This window comes from Bos javanicus, chromosome 18, assembly GCF_032452875.1.
Source record: "Bos javanicus breed banteng chromosome 18, ARS-OSU_banteng_1.0, whole genome shotgun sequence".
Classification (NCBI taxonomy): domain Eukaryota; kingdom Metazoa; phylum Chordata; class Mammalia; order Artiodactyla; family Bovidae; genus Bos; species Bos javanicus.
Window position 1 is genome coordinate 60,623,921 of NC_083885.1, and position 15,504 is coordinate 60,639,424.

General features: G+C 41.9%; 2 protein-coding genes across 2 annotated transcripts in view; both read right to left on the reverse strand.

Moving 5' to 3' along the window:
• Nucleotides 1–15,504, reverse strand: part of LOC133230991 (KRAB domain-containing protein 5-like) — a 141,034-nt gene that overhangs the window by 44,876 nt on the left and 80,654 nt on the right. The gene's annotated exons all lie outside the window — the stretch shown is intronic.
• Nucleotides 235–4,971, reverse strand: LOC133231006 (KRAB domain-containing protein 5-like). The gene is made up of 2 exons (XM_061389162.1): nt 4,349–4,971; nt 235–3,859 (listed from the first exon to the last, which is right to left on the reverse strand). Exons 1-2 carry the CDS (start codon nt 4,506–4,508, stop codon nt 3,753–3,755), a joined length of 267 nt encoding a protein of 88 aa, XP_061245146.1. The 5' UTR covers nt 4,509–4,971; the 3' UTR covers nt 235–3,752.

The window sequence follows — 15,504 nt, forward strand, 5'->3', positions numbered from 1 at the left end:
TCATTATAGGGGACTGGAATGCAAAAGTAGGAAGTCAAGAAACACCTGAAGTAACAGGCAAATTTGGCCTTGGAATACGGAATGAAGCAGGGCAAAGACTAATAGAGTTTTGCCAAGAAAATGCACTGGTCATAACAAAAACTCTCTTCCAACAACACAAGAGAAGACTCTGCACATGGACATCACCAGATGGTCAACACCGAAATCAGATTAATTATATTCTTTGCAGCCAAAGATGGAGAAGCTCTATATAGTCAGCAAAAACAAGACCAGGAGCTGACTGTGGCTCAGACCATGAACTCCTTATTGCCAAATTCAGACTTAAATTGAAGCAAGTAGGGAAAACCACTAGACCATTCAGGTATGACCTAAATCAAATCCCTTATGCTTATACAGTGGAAGTGAGAAATAGATTTAAGGGCCTAGATCTGATAGATAGAGTGCCTGATGAGCTATGGAATGAGGTTCGTGACATTGTACAGGAGTCAGGGATCAAGACCATCGCCATGGAAAAGAAATGAAAAAAGCAAAATGGCTGTCTGGGGAGGCTTTACAAATAGCTGTGAAAAGAAGAGAAGCGAAAAGTGAAGGAGAAAAGGAAAGATATGAACATCTGAACGCAGAGTTCCAAAGAATAGCAAGAAGAGATAAGAAAGCCTTCTTCAGCGATCAATGCAAAGAAATAGAGGAAAACAACAGAATGGCAAAGACTCGAGATCTCTTCAAGAAAATCAGAGATACCAAAGGAACATTTCATGCAAAGATGGGCTCGATAAAGGACAGAAATGGTATGGATCTAACAGAAGCAGAAGATATTAAGAAGAGATGGCAAAAATACACAGAAAAACTGTACAAAAAAGATCTTCATGACCTAGATAATCACGATGGTGTGATCACTGACCTAGAGCTAGACATCCTGGAATGTGGACTCAAGGGGCCTTAGAAAGCATCACTACGAACAAAGCTAGTGGAGGTGATGGAATTCCAGTTGAGCTATTTCAAATCCTGAAAGATGATGCTGTGAAAGTGCTGCACTCAATATGCCAGCACATTTGGAAAACTCAGCAGTGGCCACAGGACTGGAAAAGGTCCATTTTCATTCCCATCCCAAGGAAAGGCAATGCCAAAGAATGCTAAAACTACCGCACAATTGCACTCATCTCACACGCTAGTAAAGTAATGCTCAAAATTCTCCAAGACAGGCTTCAGCAATACGTTAACCGTGAACTTCTTGATGTTCAAGCTGGTTTTAGAAAGGCAGAGGAACCAGAGATCAAACTGCCAACATCTGCTGGATCATGGAAAAAGCAAGAGAGTTCCAGAAAAACATCTATTTCTGCTTTATTGACTATGCCAAAGCCTTTGACTGTGTGGATCACAATGAACTGTGGAAAATTATGAAAGAGATGGGAATACCAGACCACCTGATCTGCCTCTTGAGAAATCTGTATGTAGGTCAGGAAGCAACAGTTGGAACTGCACATGGAACAACAGACTGGTTCCAAATAGGAAAAGGAGTCCGTCAAGGCTGTATGTTGTCACCCTGTTTATTTAACTTATATGCAGAGTACATCATGAGAAACGCTCGACTGGATGAAACACAAGCTGGAATCAAGATTGCTGGGAGAAGTATCAATAACCTCAGATATGCAGATGACACCACCCTCCTGGCAGAAAGTGAAGAGGAACTAAAAAGCCTCTTGATGAAGGTGGAAGAGGAGAGTGAAAAAGTTGGCTTAAAGCTCAACATTCAGAAAACGAGGATCATGGCATCCGGTCCCATCACTTCATGGGAAATAGATGGAGAAACAGTGGAAACAAGTCTCAGACTTTATTTTTTGGGGCTCCAAAATCACTGCAGATGGTGACTGCAGCCAGGAAATTAAAAGATGCTTACTCCTCGGAAAGAAAGTTATGACCAACCTAGATAGCATATTCTGCCGGGAGCAGGAGCTCCTCCCCTGGAAAAGGTCATGGGGAAGGAGGCTTGGCATACGCAAAGGTGGGATCAAGCCTCAGGAGTCCCCCTGGAAATTCTCGAACATCTATCCCCCAAAACCAGAGTCTGCCTACTTTCTGCTTTGTGCTCTCACCTACACCTCTGACTTTTCGGGGGTCTGTCCCCCACTACCTCTCTCTGAAAAAAGAGTTAGCTTACAGCTCCAGTTAATAATTCCTGGGTGTGACAGTGTTTCAACCTACAAACTCCTTGGAAGTCCTCTAGCCTGCCTGAATAGGTTTTTCCGGCCACATGTGATTGTTCAGAGCCTTCCAACTGTGAGAGGCATGAGATGTTCTAAACTGTCTGCATTCAGATTCCTTTGAGCAGTTAAAAGATTGATTAGAAATTGTATTGGTGAAGGGTTTTTCACTTGTTGCGCCAATGTTTGCTGCTAAGTTTCCATATCCCTTACCTGCTGTGTCCCTGGCAGTGTATTGATTAATATAATTGGTGTAAGTAGTAGCTTTAATGTTTGTAATCTTGGATCCTTGAGTTAATTCTTTTTCTTGTTATAGCCCACCACACCTTTGTCCTATAGCAATGCAACTTTAATGCTTTTGGAGGGTGGCGCCTGACTTTAGAATAATCACCTTTAGAGAAAAATAAGTTTCTAAAATGTTAACAGGCCTCTGGGCCAGAAGATGATGCAAATCACCTAAACTTTTGCATATGATAAGTTTGCAGGAAGAAAGCCTGGCTTACTGCATGACTCTACCCCTTCCCCCATTATCCTCTATGCATAACTTAAGGTATAAAAACTACTTTGAAAAATAAAGTGTGGGCCTTGTTCACCGAAACCTGGTCTCCCCATGTCATACTTTCTCTCACCTTCTGGCTGAATTATTCAGCCTCTTTTCTCCACTGAATTTCCTCACTGAGCTATCCTTATTTCAGCCTCTTTTCTCCACTGAATTTCTTCACTGAGCTATCCTTATTTAACCACTCTTTATATCCTTAATTAACGTTTACTTAAGCAATTCTTTCCTGATCCTCGCTGACGCTGTCCCCGCTTCGAATTCGCTGGATCCACCCGAGCTGGACCCCGGCAATATTCAAAAACAGAGACATTACTTTGCCAATAAAGGTTCGTCTAGTCAAGGCTATGGTTTTTCCTGTGGTCACGTATGGATGTGAGAGTTGGACTGTGAAGAAGGCTGAGCGCCGAAGAATTGACGCTTTTGAACTGTGGTGTTGGAGAAGACTCTTTAGAGTCCCTTGGACTGCAAGGAGATCCAACCAGTCCTTTCTGAAGGAGATCAGCCCTGGGATTTCTTTGGAAGGAATGATGCTAAAGCTGAAACTCCAGTACTTTGGCCACCTCATTGGAAGAGTTGACTCATTGGAAAAGACTCTGATGCTGGGAGGGATTGGGGGCAAGAGAAGGAGACGACAGAGGATGAGATGGCTGGATGGCATCACTGATGCGATGGACATGAGTCTGAGTGAACTCCGGGAGTTGGTGATGGACAGGGATGCCTGGCGTGCTGCGATTCATGGGTTTGCAAAGAGTCGGACACGACTGAGCGACTGATCTGATCTGATCTGTGATGGAGAAAAGTAATCACTGGAGATAAATTCATGAATGATTTCAGAGAGAGAATGGGGCAGGTGATACATTTCTATCACAGTAGTAGACACAAACCCAGGTTTTTGAAAACCATTTCCATTGAAGCAAATCTCCCAACACTATGTGATGAAGGATGAGTTCCTCGCTGCTCCTCGGACCTCTCATCTGAGTCATCATCTCCATCTATTCATACCTACCTGGGCAAATGGCTGTTGTCTCCTTTCTCCTCATATTCCTGGGATCCTTCAATTGCTCCAGAAAGGCGACCAGGTCCAGCGTAGACACAAGCCCTATTTATCAGAGAAAGGAATATTTGTGTTGTTAGAGATCCATCAGTATCGAATCCAATATGTATTCAGGTGAAACGACAACGCATTTTGTTCTAGAAAACGATTTCCTTAAATACTATATTCCAAGCAGCTATACAAGACTAACACACACCTCACAATCAGATCCTGAGATTCTGGTCAAGTATACTAAGGCAAAGTAAGTGATGTCAATGTGAAATTAAGAGAGGGTACAACTATTTAATACCACAGAACTTACACAATTACCACGAACCTAGAAGGAAGGAGGCAGAGTACATCAAGGAAGAAAAACGTCACCAGTATAACGAATCATCATGAAGCCTTTCTTTCTAAACTCACAAATACCCATTTTCCCCTAGAAAGCAGAGATCTGAAACTGTGCGAAGCAGAAAATTTCAGAAGACATTCTTGACATGACGGAACTAAAACCCAGTGGGTAGATAAGGGATTCTGGAAGGCAGTTATCCTTACCCAAGGAGGCCAGGTTCCCGTAGTTCTGTAACATCACGTCCCTGTACAATTCCCGCTGACTGAGGTCCAGGCATTCCCACTCCTCTTGAGTGAAGTCTATGGCCACATCCTGGAACGTCATTCGTCCCTGAAATACAAAGTACAGATGCCATGTGGCCATGGGAAGACTTTGCAATGTGACCCAAGATGAAAATGGCAAGTTCAGAGAACTGGTCGTGATTTAGTGGCTTGGCTGGCATTACAAAATACACTTTTTACACAGTACTCCTTCCTACCCAATTTCTAATATGAAGAAAAAAAGATGAGTTATTGATCTACAAGCCATTAGGGAGACTAGTTTCATCTGAAAGAGCAATTATAAAATAATCAGGGCAGTATGAGCATATTTATTCTTCAGTGTTCTACTCGTGTGACATAGGATAAATTGTTTATCAAAGAAACAGGAATTTTTTTTTTTTTTTTAAGTGTAGTCTGATCCAAGAGTTCTGATGTCTGGCCAAAGTGCCACATTTTTAGCAAGGTTATTTGAGTTAGTAATGTTGAAAATTCTGCTCGATGAATGACGATTTTGAACCACAACAAAATAGAATAGTAAGGTAAGAATTCATGCTTAAGTTGAAATTCTAATTGTTTTACAGATTTTAACAGGTCTAATAGGATAGTAACCTTTCTTGTGGTCTGGGGTCGTGTTGGAAAAGAATTTCCAGACACGAGACAAAATGAGAGTTTATTAGAATGGGGGATGTTGTTAGAACAGTTGGCCAGCTCAAGGGAGAATGGATGTTCAACAGGGGTCCTTAGTCCACTTTCATAGACAGGGTACAAGGAGTGGGACAGGGGTCTTGCAGATCATTTGATGAATGGATGAGGCACCTATACTGGGTGGGGGATGTGTAAGAAAAATACTTTCTCCTTATGGGGTAGGAGGGGAGACCGTTTATAATGCTGAGAAGGACCTGAAATCCATCAACAGTTACAACATGGGGGAGGGAAAGATGCTAATGAGTCTTGTTTTTCCATTCCTGCATTCCAAGACCCTCCTTGGTTTTATCTAGTCTTTTGTCCCTGCATCATCACATACCTCCCTCTCTTTATTTTTAGGGCCAATTCTTTGGCCCTTGTTGATACCCTGCTCATGTCTAACTATTTATCCATTTCCCTTCTCACACATTTGGGAATCCAGTTTCAGGGAAAATGGAGCAATGACCGCTCTGGCTTCTTCAGGCTGAGCCGGGGTGCCATGGGGCTCTGGGTTCCCTTTACCTACTCAGTCAGGGACCATTTATGGAGGGAGATGAGAGTCCATTGAATGATAAGGTGAGTTGTTTCAGCATTGTTTAGGTGTTGTTCAGGGAATATTCTTGCACGACCACTTGGAAATTTGTGGTATTTTAGAAGAAACAAACTTTACAAGAAAGTTAAAGGTACATGGCCCAAAGATTAGGGGCTAGCCAGGAAAACCAGAACCAGACATTGGTTCGTGATGTGTTTCTCTAGGTACAAGAAGCAGCAAGAATTTGGGCTCATAAAATCTTTACATGAAAACATCTGACCTTCGGAAGGCCAGTTCTGGGTTTTTCCCAGAGCACAGAGTTCCTTGTTTCTGATCTCTACTCTGAACTCCTTTCGGGGGGTGTTGCAAGTCAGGAGCTTGCAGTGGTCATGATGTCATCTTTGTAGAGACAGCTGGCAGAGTCCAGTCAGCAGGGTCCCTTCATAGCCACATATTTAACCATGCTTTGGGGGCATTTCTTGTCCATTGTGTCCTACGGCACTGGCAAGACTCATTCCCAGGTCTAGGGAAAGTTCCATTGATAGGCCACTCAATGTGCTACTTCTAGAGCAGGCCTTGTGAGTAGCAAAGCCTCTGGACCATACCTGTCTTACAGCATCTAGGTCCTGGAAAATATTCCCTCTTGTTGCTTCTTCCCATATCTAGAGTTACATTATTACAATCATTGATAGCATGTGGAGCTGCATATCAGCATTTTATCACAGGCTCAGTCACACATTTAGTAACCTAAGAAACAATGTTCTGAAGTAAGCGACATAGAAAATAATTTAGCTATGGCTAGCAATTATTAGTCAGGTCGTAAGTAAAAATGATAAGTCAAGCACTTTCATTAAGTAGAGCTCAGTATACCACAGGTCATCTGACTTCATTTGTTAAATGACTATAGCCAGGTCTTAATCTCCTGGTTGTATATCATGGAGCATCTAATCTTTATCTGAAGATTGCTTCCTGAGATTACCTTTAGAAACAAACTTAGAGTGTCCTTTTTAATAACTTAATTAAATCTTTTAGAAATATAACATAAGAATGAACTATCATAACTTAATTAAATCTTTTAGAAATATAACATAAGAATGAACTATCTCAGAAGTGAGGCTTAGTAAACACTACACTTTAATTAGCAAAACTAGAAACTTAGTTTAACAATGAACAGAACTTACTACTCAGTGAAACATTTTTTTCTTTATGAGGGCATTAACCCTGTAGCCAGGGAAGGCTTTAACCCATCAAATAGAAATGAGGTTTGTCAGGGAGCTGGGAAAAGCCAGGCAGCCATGTTAGATTTCCCACAGCCTGAGTCTTTGATTTACAGCTACTGTTCACCCATTTTTAATTCCCCGATTTAGGAGCAGACTATGGCCATGTTTTAAGGACATCAAGATGGCAAAAGTCTAACCATGAGGGGTTATGTTTGTAGAAGAAGAATGAGCTTTGTCTACATGTACCATAATCTTAAGTAATGCTTATTTACTTTACCAAAGTAACAAAATATTTTAAAACTGAATATAAATGACTTAAAGGCAAAAAATTCATAATCTCTTATTGAAAGCTGCATTCTAAGAAAACTTTGTTCTATTAACATAGAGACTAGACTAAATTCCAGTCTGGTACCAGCTTCAGTTCAGTTCAGTCGCTCAGTCGTGTCTGAATCTTTGCGACCCCATGAATTGCAGCCCATCAGACCTCCCTGTCCATCACCGACTCCCGGAGTTTACTCAAACTCATGTCCATCGAGTCAGTGATGCCATCCAGCCATCTAACCTATGTCGTCCCCTTCTCCTCCTGCCCCCAATCCCTCCCAGCATCAGAGACTTTCCCAGTGAGTCAACTCTTCGCATGAGGTGGCCAAAGTATTGGAGTGTCAGCTTTAGCATCAGTCCTTCCAATGAACACCCAGGACTGATCTCCTTTACAATGGACTGGTTGGTATCTCTGATTTTCTTGAAGAGATCTTTTGTCTTTCTCATTCTATTGTTTTCCTCTATTTCTTTGCATTGATCACTGAGGCAGGCTTTCTTATCTCTCCGTGCTATTCTTTGGAACTCTGAATTCAAATGGGGACATCTTTCCTTTTCTCCTTTGCTTTTGGCTTCTCTTCTTTTCACAGCTATTTGTAAAGGCCTCCTCAGATAGCCATTTTGCCTTTTTGCATCAGATAGCAAACAAAACTTGTTTATCGGTTAACCTCAGAAAAATCCTTTCCATAAATCTTGAAATAGCAGTATTCTTACAAAGGCATCAGAGTGAAACCATAGAAGTCATGTTTAAATCTGATTGAACTGCAATTGACAATGTAGCCTGGTCACTGCTGTGACTTTAACACTGTAACAGGATAAGTAGAATTATAGTTGACCACATTTTATTAGGGCATATCAGATCTATGTATGACTTCCACATCATTCTAGGATATCTATATTAGTAGCATCAACCATATAGCACAATCTGAGAAGATTTATCACCCCTTCAACCATACTTCCCATGTAATTTAACATGTCCAATGAACCCAGGTAGTTTAATAGCTCCCTGGGATGTCTCAAGGGCCCTCTGAAGCATTCCAAAGTCAGCTAGAAGTCAAGTCATTTAGGAAGTTTTGTGGACAAATATCAAAGGGGGTTATAACAGTCAGATAAAATCATGTAGATCACTGGGAAATAATATATTCACTTAGCCAAAGTAACAAAGAAGATTTCAAAGGTAAACCTAGAACAGATCACTTTAGAGGTAAAGAAACTTAAAATCCATTATCAAAGGCAGCTCAACATCTCAAGAAAACATGTATTTATGCACAAAACTCTTCCCTTGGGGTCCACTTTCCATAAAACTTTATCACTTTCTGTACCCATTACTTTGTTCTCCCATGCTGAAAGAGCCACCTCTAAGTCAGACCTACTTTCTTTTCTCTTCATAAAATATAATTTCTTTTCTCATACCTTCTTTACTGAAAACACACATGCTACTTTCCTTAAGCAGCCTAGAAGTTAAGCATTCTGTGGATTGGTGAACATAAATACCAGTGATAATTTCTGAAAAAAATATTCTAGAGAACATCTCAGGATGGCATCAAGCATTATTCATGAATAGTCCAACATCTCTACTTTCTCTGTAAGAGGAAGTTAGTTCTCAGTAATGAATGTTTCAGAATGTTATTTTATTTGCAAATGACCTAGCTAGTCAATAAACTTCCATCACTTAGTTTGGCACAGCCCTAGAAAGTCAGGTTACCAAAATCTAGAGAATGTTTTAGAGAGACATTTCTAAAGTATAATTATTCTTAAAAGAGTTTCTCTGAAAGATCATGTCTGTTTTACATTTTCTTTGAAGTTCTTTTTTTTTTTTCTTCCCCTTTCCTAGAGGTACTTTCCTGGTTGAGAAACTTGTAACAGATATAAAAATATAACAATATGTAAGTAATAATAAACCTAGGCACAATGAAAATACTGTGCTTAATGACTCTTAGACATATCTACATTAGATTAGTAAACAAACATTAATGCTAGATATTTAATATTTCCCAGTTCACATGAATCTGAAATTCATTTAGATAAATTTTTCTTGGAGTTAGAATTGTCTGATTTGTAAGCACTTACCTTCCTTTAGGTGAAGTGAGTAAAGTCGCTCAGTCATGTCCGACTCTTTGTGACCCCGTGAACTGTAGCCCACCAGGCTCCTCCGTCCATGAGATTCTTCAGGCAAGAATACTGGAGTGGGTTGCCGTTTCCTTCTCCAGGGGATCTTCCCAACCCAGGGATCGAACCCAAGTCTCCTGCATTGCGGGCAGATGCTTTAACCTCTGAGCCATCAGGGAAGCCCTTTAGGCCATTTAAATTAGAACTCATTAGAGCTTCAGCAAAATTATATATATAAAAAAAAGCACACTGAGACATACATAAATCCAGACAGACAGAGATTTCATAGTTTCCTGCTCAAGATTTAAAACATCTCTTTGACCGTTTGTTTGTTTCTTTGTTTGGCTTAAAGTTCTGATTTGCCCAAGACTGAGTCAGGTCTCAGGCAAAGTGGGCAGTGACATTCAAGGACATGGAAAGGGTTAACTACAAGCTTTTCCCTAGGCAGGCCTTTTAACAAGCTGCTGCTGCTGCTGCTAAGTCACTTCCATCGTGTCCAACTCGGTGCGACCCCATAGACGGTAGCCCACCGGGCTCCCCCATCCCTGGGATTCTCCAGGCAAGAGTACTGGAGTGGGTTGCCATTTCCTTCTCCAAACTAGTTGTTAACAAGCTAGTTGTTTTAAAATGTATATGCAAAAAGAACCGGTTTTGCAGTTTCCAAGGGAAAGAAACTTTCATTTTAACCAGTTTTCTCCAGAGTCTAAAGAATATCAGGGCCATCCTGTGTCAAAAAGTTATCTTTCCTTTCTGTAGTCTTAGTTTTATAGCTAAAATATAGACCAAATTATGCTCAAACTGACTTTGATATCAGGGGCATTTCAGCTGATAAAAATTTTGGACTGTCCCTGTGGTGGAAAGTGAGGTCTTTGTCCCATCAGAAGAATCTGAAGGGTTAAGGGAATTTGCAGGACTAGGGGAACCTTGGTCCTTGGCAGCCCTGAGAAAACAGAAGTACTCATAAGGGAATTCTTTAGAATGTTCAGGCGTGGGGGAAGCTTGGTTCCCTCTCCACGTGAGAGATAAGCTTCCTTAGAAAGGGATACTTTAGAAATGTTGGGACAGTTTTTGATCCTTCAGGCTTTTGAATATAGAAGAAACCTGGACCAAAGGGAACCTCAGAATCCTTTCCTAGAGATCATGTGGATATGAAAGATCACATAGAGGTCATCTAGGAAATCTGTTGGAGACAGACAGAGGGACAGGAGACAGGGAGGCAACAGAACATAAGGAAATTCTGAGTCCTTTCCTGTCTTTTGGCAAAACCTAGTGAGCCATTCAGAGGCCATTTTTGGGGGTCCCCTGTTTGTTTTGGAGCCAGGCCTTTTGGAGGGTCAAAAGTATCCAGTTTCTGAGAATGTAGCCAAGGGTTGAGTATGAGAGAGCCTCCTGGGATGTAACAGAACCCACTCATAGCCTATCTACCATAGAATGCGAGTACTGAGAGTCACTGGCTGACAGAAAGACGTCCCTTTTCCCCTAGTGGTCTCTCCGTGTGACTGAGGGCACAGAATGGCCGAGCGGCCCAACAGTCACATCCAACAGTCAGAGGAGACCTCTGAGAACCAAGCAGCTAGCCACCAGGTGACACGGGCAGAGAAAGACAGAGATTCCTGGGAGCAACCAGGTGACTCACCATTTGGTGATTTCCTGAAACGTGGAAGGCACTCTTGGGATGGCTCAGAGGCAATACCCAGGCTTCTGTAAATCAATCCAAACCAAAAGGGAAAGAAGAGAAAGTGACAGGGAAGAAGGCTGAGGAATCCGCCGAACAATATATCCGGGAGGCAGTGGCCTGGGAAGAATGCTCTCTGTTTTGCTTTAACCACTATCAGCCTGACATGGTGGATGGCAGCTGTCTTGCTGCGGGTGGATGCCCTTGTGGCCTGATCCATTCTGTACACCCCCATCCTTACATGGAAGTCTTTCTGTGGCAGGAGCCCTAATGGCTTTTGCATGTCTGATCTGTGCCCACAGAATATTGGTTGGCATAGTCCTCACTTGCAAAAAAACAAAGGAGAGACCCTCACCCACTCAAGTCACAGATACTTTGGGCGCAGTGAGCAGTGGAGCGTTTGGAACACACCAGAGGGTAACCCTGGCCAGCATTCCTCAGTTGCCACCAGAGAAGTTGCCTGTTGGAAGAGGGTCCCTGTGAGAAAGGAGAAGTGAGGGCGTTGGGGGGGGGTGGTGGTGGTGGTGTGGGGGGTGGGGGGTGGGTGCGAGGGGGGGCAAGAGACTCCAAGTCCCTGAACAAGCCAGAAAAATGTCATGGTCTGGGTGCTGGTTGGAAAAGAATTTCCAGACATGAGACAATATGGGTTTGGTTTTTCAGTTTCTGCATTCTAAGACCCTCCTTGGTTTTATCTGCTCTTCACTCTTTGGGTAACCACAACCTTGGCAGAAAGAATCATTTTAACTATTTAGTATATGCTCTGTATCTTTCTGATTGCTTTTATCAGAGTCTTGAAAGTGCAAGAGAAATAACTAAAAATCAGTAATGTTGCTCTTGTACTTTTTGGCACATATTTTAACAAATAGCCATTAAATAGCAGAGCTTAAACGTTACTTCAGTTTATGTACTTTAGACTTTAACTAATAAAACACAGATTCACAGAGACAACTCTAAGATAAGTTGATAGAAGTTTCTGTAACTGGAAAGAATACTAAAGGCAAGAAAAGTTTTAGCCACTCAGTCATGTCCCATTCTTAGTGACCCCATGGACTCTAACTTGCCAGATTCCTCTGTCCAAGAAATTCCCAAACAGGAATACTGGAACGGGTAGTCATTCCGTTCCACAGAAGTTCTTCAGAAAAACAAAGCAAAAAGAAAAGAAGAAGAAGAAAAAATTGATCAAGTCATGTTAATATTTTCATACACACAATTCAGTTCAGTTGCTCAGTCGTATCCCTCTTTTGCGATCCCATGACCAGAAGCCAGGCCTCCTGGTCCATCACCAACTCCCGGAGCCTACTCAAACTCATCTCCACGGAGTACAGACATACACTCAAATGGGGCTATATGCTCATTTAGGGGGAAGAGAGACATTTTCATGTCACTAAACTCAGGTAATTTTGAATGTAGTAATATGTACATAATGTTAGAGGACGATATTCTTTACTTGCAGTGAGCTGTATTTTAAATTTTAATACAGTTGAGCATAGATTAGGACTAATACGATTCTTGTAAACATTTTGGAAAATACAAAACTGTGAAAAGACTCTGTGATGTGAGCATGGAGTGTACTGGAAAAGATCAGACCTGGGCTTGGGATGAAAACCGCCATTCCCCAAACCCAGCATCTCTGCTAAACACACATGAGTGTTCATTTTCCAAAGCAGAAAGAAGGTAAGAAGACAGGAAGTTACTTCGTTAATTGTGATAGTTTAGGCACATCCCTCATTTTTCTTTCCAAGACACTTGTTCAAGTCAAGTGGAAGAAAACAAATTCACAGCATGGGAATCTCACAGAAACACTTAAACCAGTGAACATGAGTCATGGGGTAGAAGTACAGGGAGGTGGTAAAAAGACTGTGTCTGTGATTTGAGCCTGGAGTGTTCTGGAAACATCACACCTGGGCTTGAGTGATCAATTCCCCTACCCCGAAAACCCACTATCTATAATCAACATAATGAGTGTTCATTCTCAGAAGCAAAGAGAAACCAAGAAGATGGGGAGTTTCTCCATTAACTATGAGCATTTCCACACATTCATTCTTCCTTTTTTCCACAACCTTGTTTAAAGAGAGAGAGAGAAGTATGAACTTCATAGTCTCATGATGTCAGAGTGATGTCTCTAGAACCAGTGGACATCAGATGTCACGGTGTAAATGAATCACATGAAAGATGCACAATCACTGCCTGGGCATTCTGGAATTAACAATGAAATTATAACTTCAATCTAACATTTAAAACTGTCAATTTTATGCAAATTTTATTTCACATATACTTCCCCTGTTTAGTATCCTAATAATGCATTTAAGTAGTAAGACTCAGCAATGCAAAGGACAGCATCTCCTAGTTTTCTTTTTATTTCTGAAAATTTCCTGAAAAACTGTGGACCTCTGAGTTGAGTCACTGGGCTTCCCAGCTGGCTCAGTGGTAAAGAATCTGCCTACCAATGCTGGAGATGTAGTTTCAGTCTCAGGGTGGAGAGAAACCCCAGGATGAGGAAATGGGATCCCACTGCAAAATTCTTGCCTGGAAAATCCCATGGACAGAAGAGAGTTGGTTCTTTGTATAATGGCATTTTCAAACTCTGTTTTAAATATCTATATTGCACCCAGGTGCTAAGTCATCACTGCATTTCGCAACGTCCCTAAAATCCCAACACCAAACCACATCCCAGTGGGAGTGAGGATAGGAGTGACTCCCCATGCTGATCTCTCACAAAAATAATAGTTTCAACAGTTGAAAGTCGCTGATTCACGTTGAGAATTCATCATGTTCCATAGAAAGCGAGGATGCAGACAATGGAGCAAAGGCTCTGGGACACAAGGAAGTCTAACGGGCTGGTCTTCACTATGATAAGAAGAAATGGGACGAAATAAGGTGATGAGATACCCGGGAAGAAAAACTAGGAGCAGAAAGCTAAAGGCTTGCAGATTCTCATTTGGGCACTTCAGGAAGAAAAGCAGATGCAGCCCCAGACCCAGGACAGGATATTTACCTGAGAAGTTGCCATTTCCTCCTCTTCTTCCTCCTGCTCTGTCTTTTCTAGGGATATTATGCTGCAAACGCACTTCTGAGGTTTGAGAAAATACCGTTGAGGGCATCACAACAGCTCTTTAACCTGCAACCAATGCTCCTACAGACAGAAGGGCTTTGAAAAGCTGAGAAGACCGACCTCTCCTGTCCTCTGTCTCAGGAGAGATTTGGGAACAATAAATTCCTACCTGGAGACCAGCCTGTGAACTTATTTCTGGATTGTTCTCTCCCCATAGAGAGCTCCTAAAACTCTGCTCTCACAGGTGATGTGAGCTGACTGACTTTCTCTGTCCAAATCCAGCTAAACCAACCCTGTTGCCTCTCCATGGACGAAGCCAGGGCTCAGCTCTCACAGATGGATCAGGAGGCACTTCCTTAACCCGGGCCTCTGCTTAGAATGCCCTGGAGCACTTCCTAGACACCACAGTGATGCTCCCACAGGACCAACATAGAACTCTGTTGGGAGGGCATCAGTGAGGTCAGTTCCTGACACTGGTCATGTGATCCTGATGGGAAACCAGATGGAAACTACTTGGCTAAAGATTCTTTCTGAACCATTTCACTGAATACAAATCCCTGGTGGTCAGGTCCCCACTCCAAAAAGTTATCACTCTGCAGGTCTACAGTGTGGCCATTAATGGAGTCATCAGCAAATCCCACTTTTTTCTGATGTTTCTTCTCCCAAACCAATGTTCAGGAGTCCTGAGCTCAAAGCCTCACACTCACCACACCTAAGACCTCTCTGTAGGGGAGGATTTCGGGCAGGGATTTCTGAGAGAGGTCAAAGCTAGAATCAGCCAGAGAAAACACCAGTTCTTGCAGTTTAGCCTGTAGAAGTTACGCTGGGTGAGGTGCTCTGGGCTCCCTAGGGTGAGTGTGAATTAAACCATTCAAACCAAAACAACAAATCAGGTGGGCACTGTGAGGGTGTCATGAAGGGGGGCTTGTAAAGTAGACCCTGTGGTTCAGCAAGACTGTTGATCTCAAGGAAGGTGGTCATATAGAGAGCAGGTGCTCACAGGACTGGCTTTTGAGTTCAAGAAACCACAGGCTGCCTGCTGCCCAGACAGATGCTGAGGCAGCAACAGCATGGACCAGTTTAGGGAAATTGTCAACAATACTCGTTTTTTGATATAAGGATATGAGATTTGTGACTTTTACAGCTTACCAAACAAAGCCTAGGAAGCACTTAGGAAGCATGGTATACACTAATTCCACGCCTCTTCCAGGAAGACTTTCTAATACGTTTCTGGGTTATCACAGAAGCTGTCTTCATTTCAACATTGTCAAGTAATAATCATGACTTGTGTGTTGCTATTGTAAAGATACATCAATATTGCAGTGAACTCTCATTGTGTTTTTCTTACAAATCAACGATATTACTATTGAAACTTTAGAACCAACTTCTATCTTACTTTAATACATGGAAAGATTAAATGATCACTTACATAACGGCAACTTCCAGATATTTAACATCAATGCTAAAAACCTCCATTTAGATGGTCATTTTCCATTTTACATTATGGTA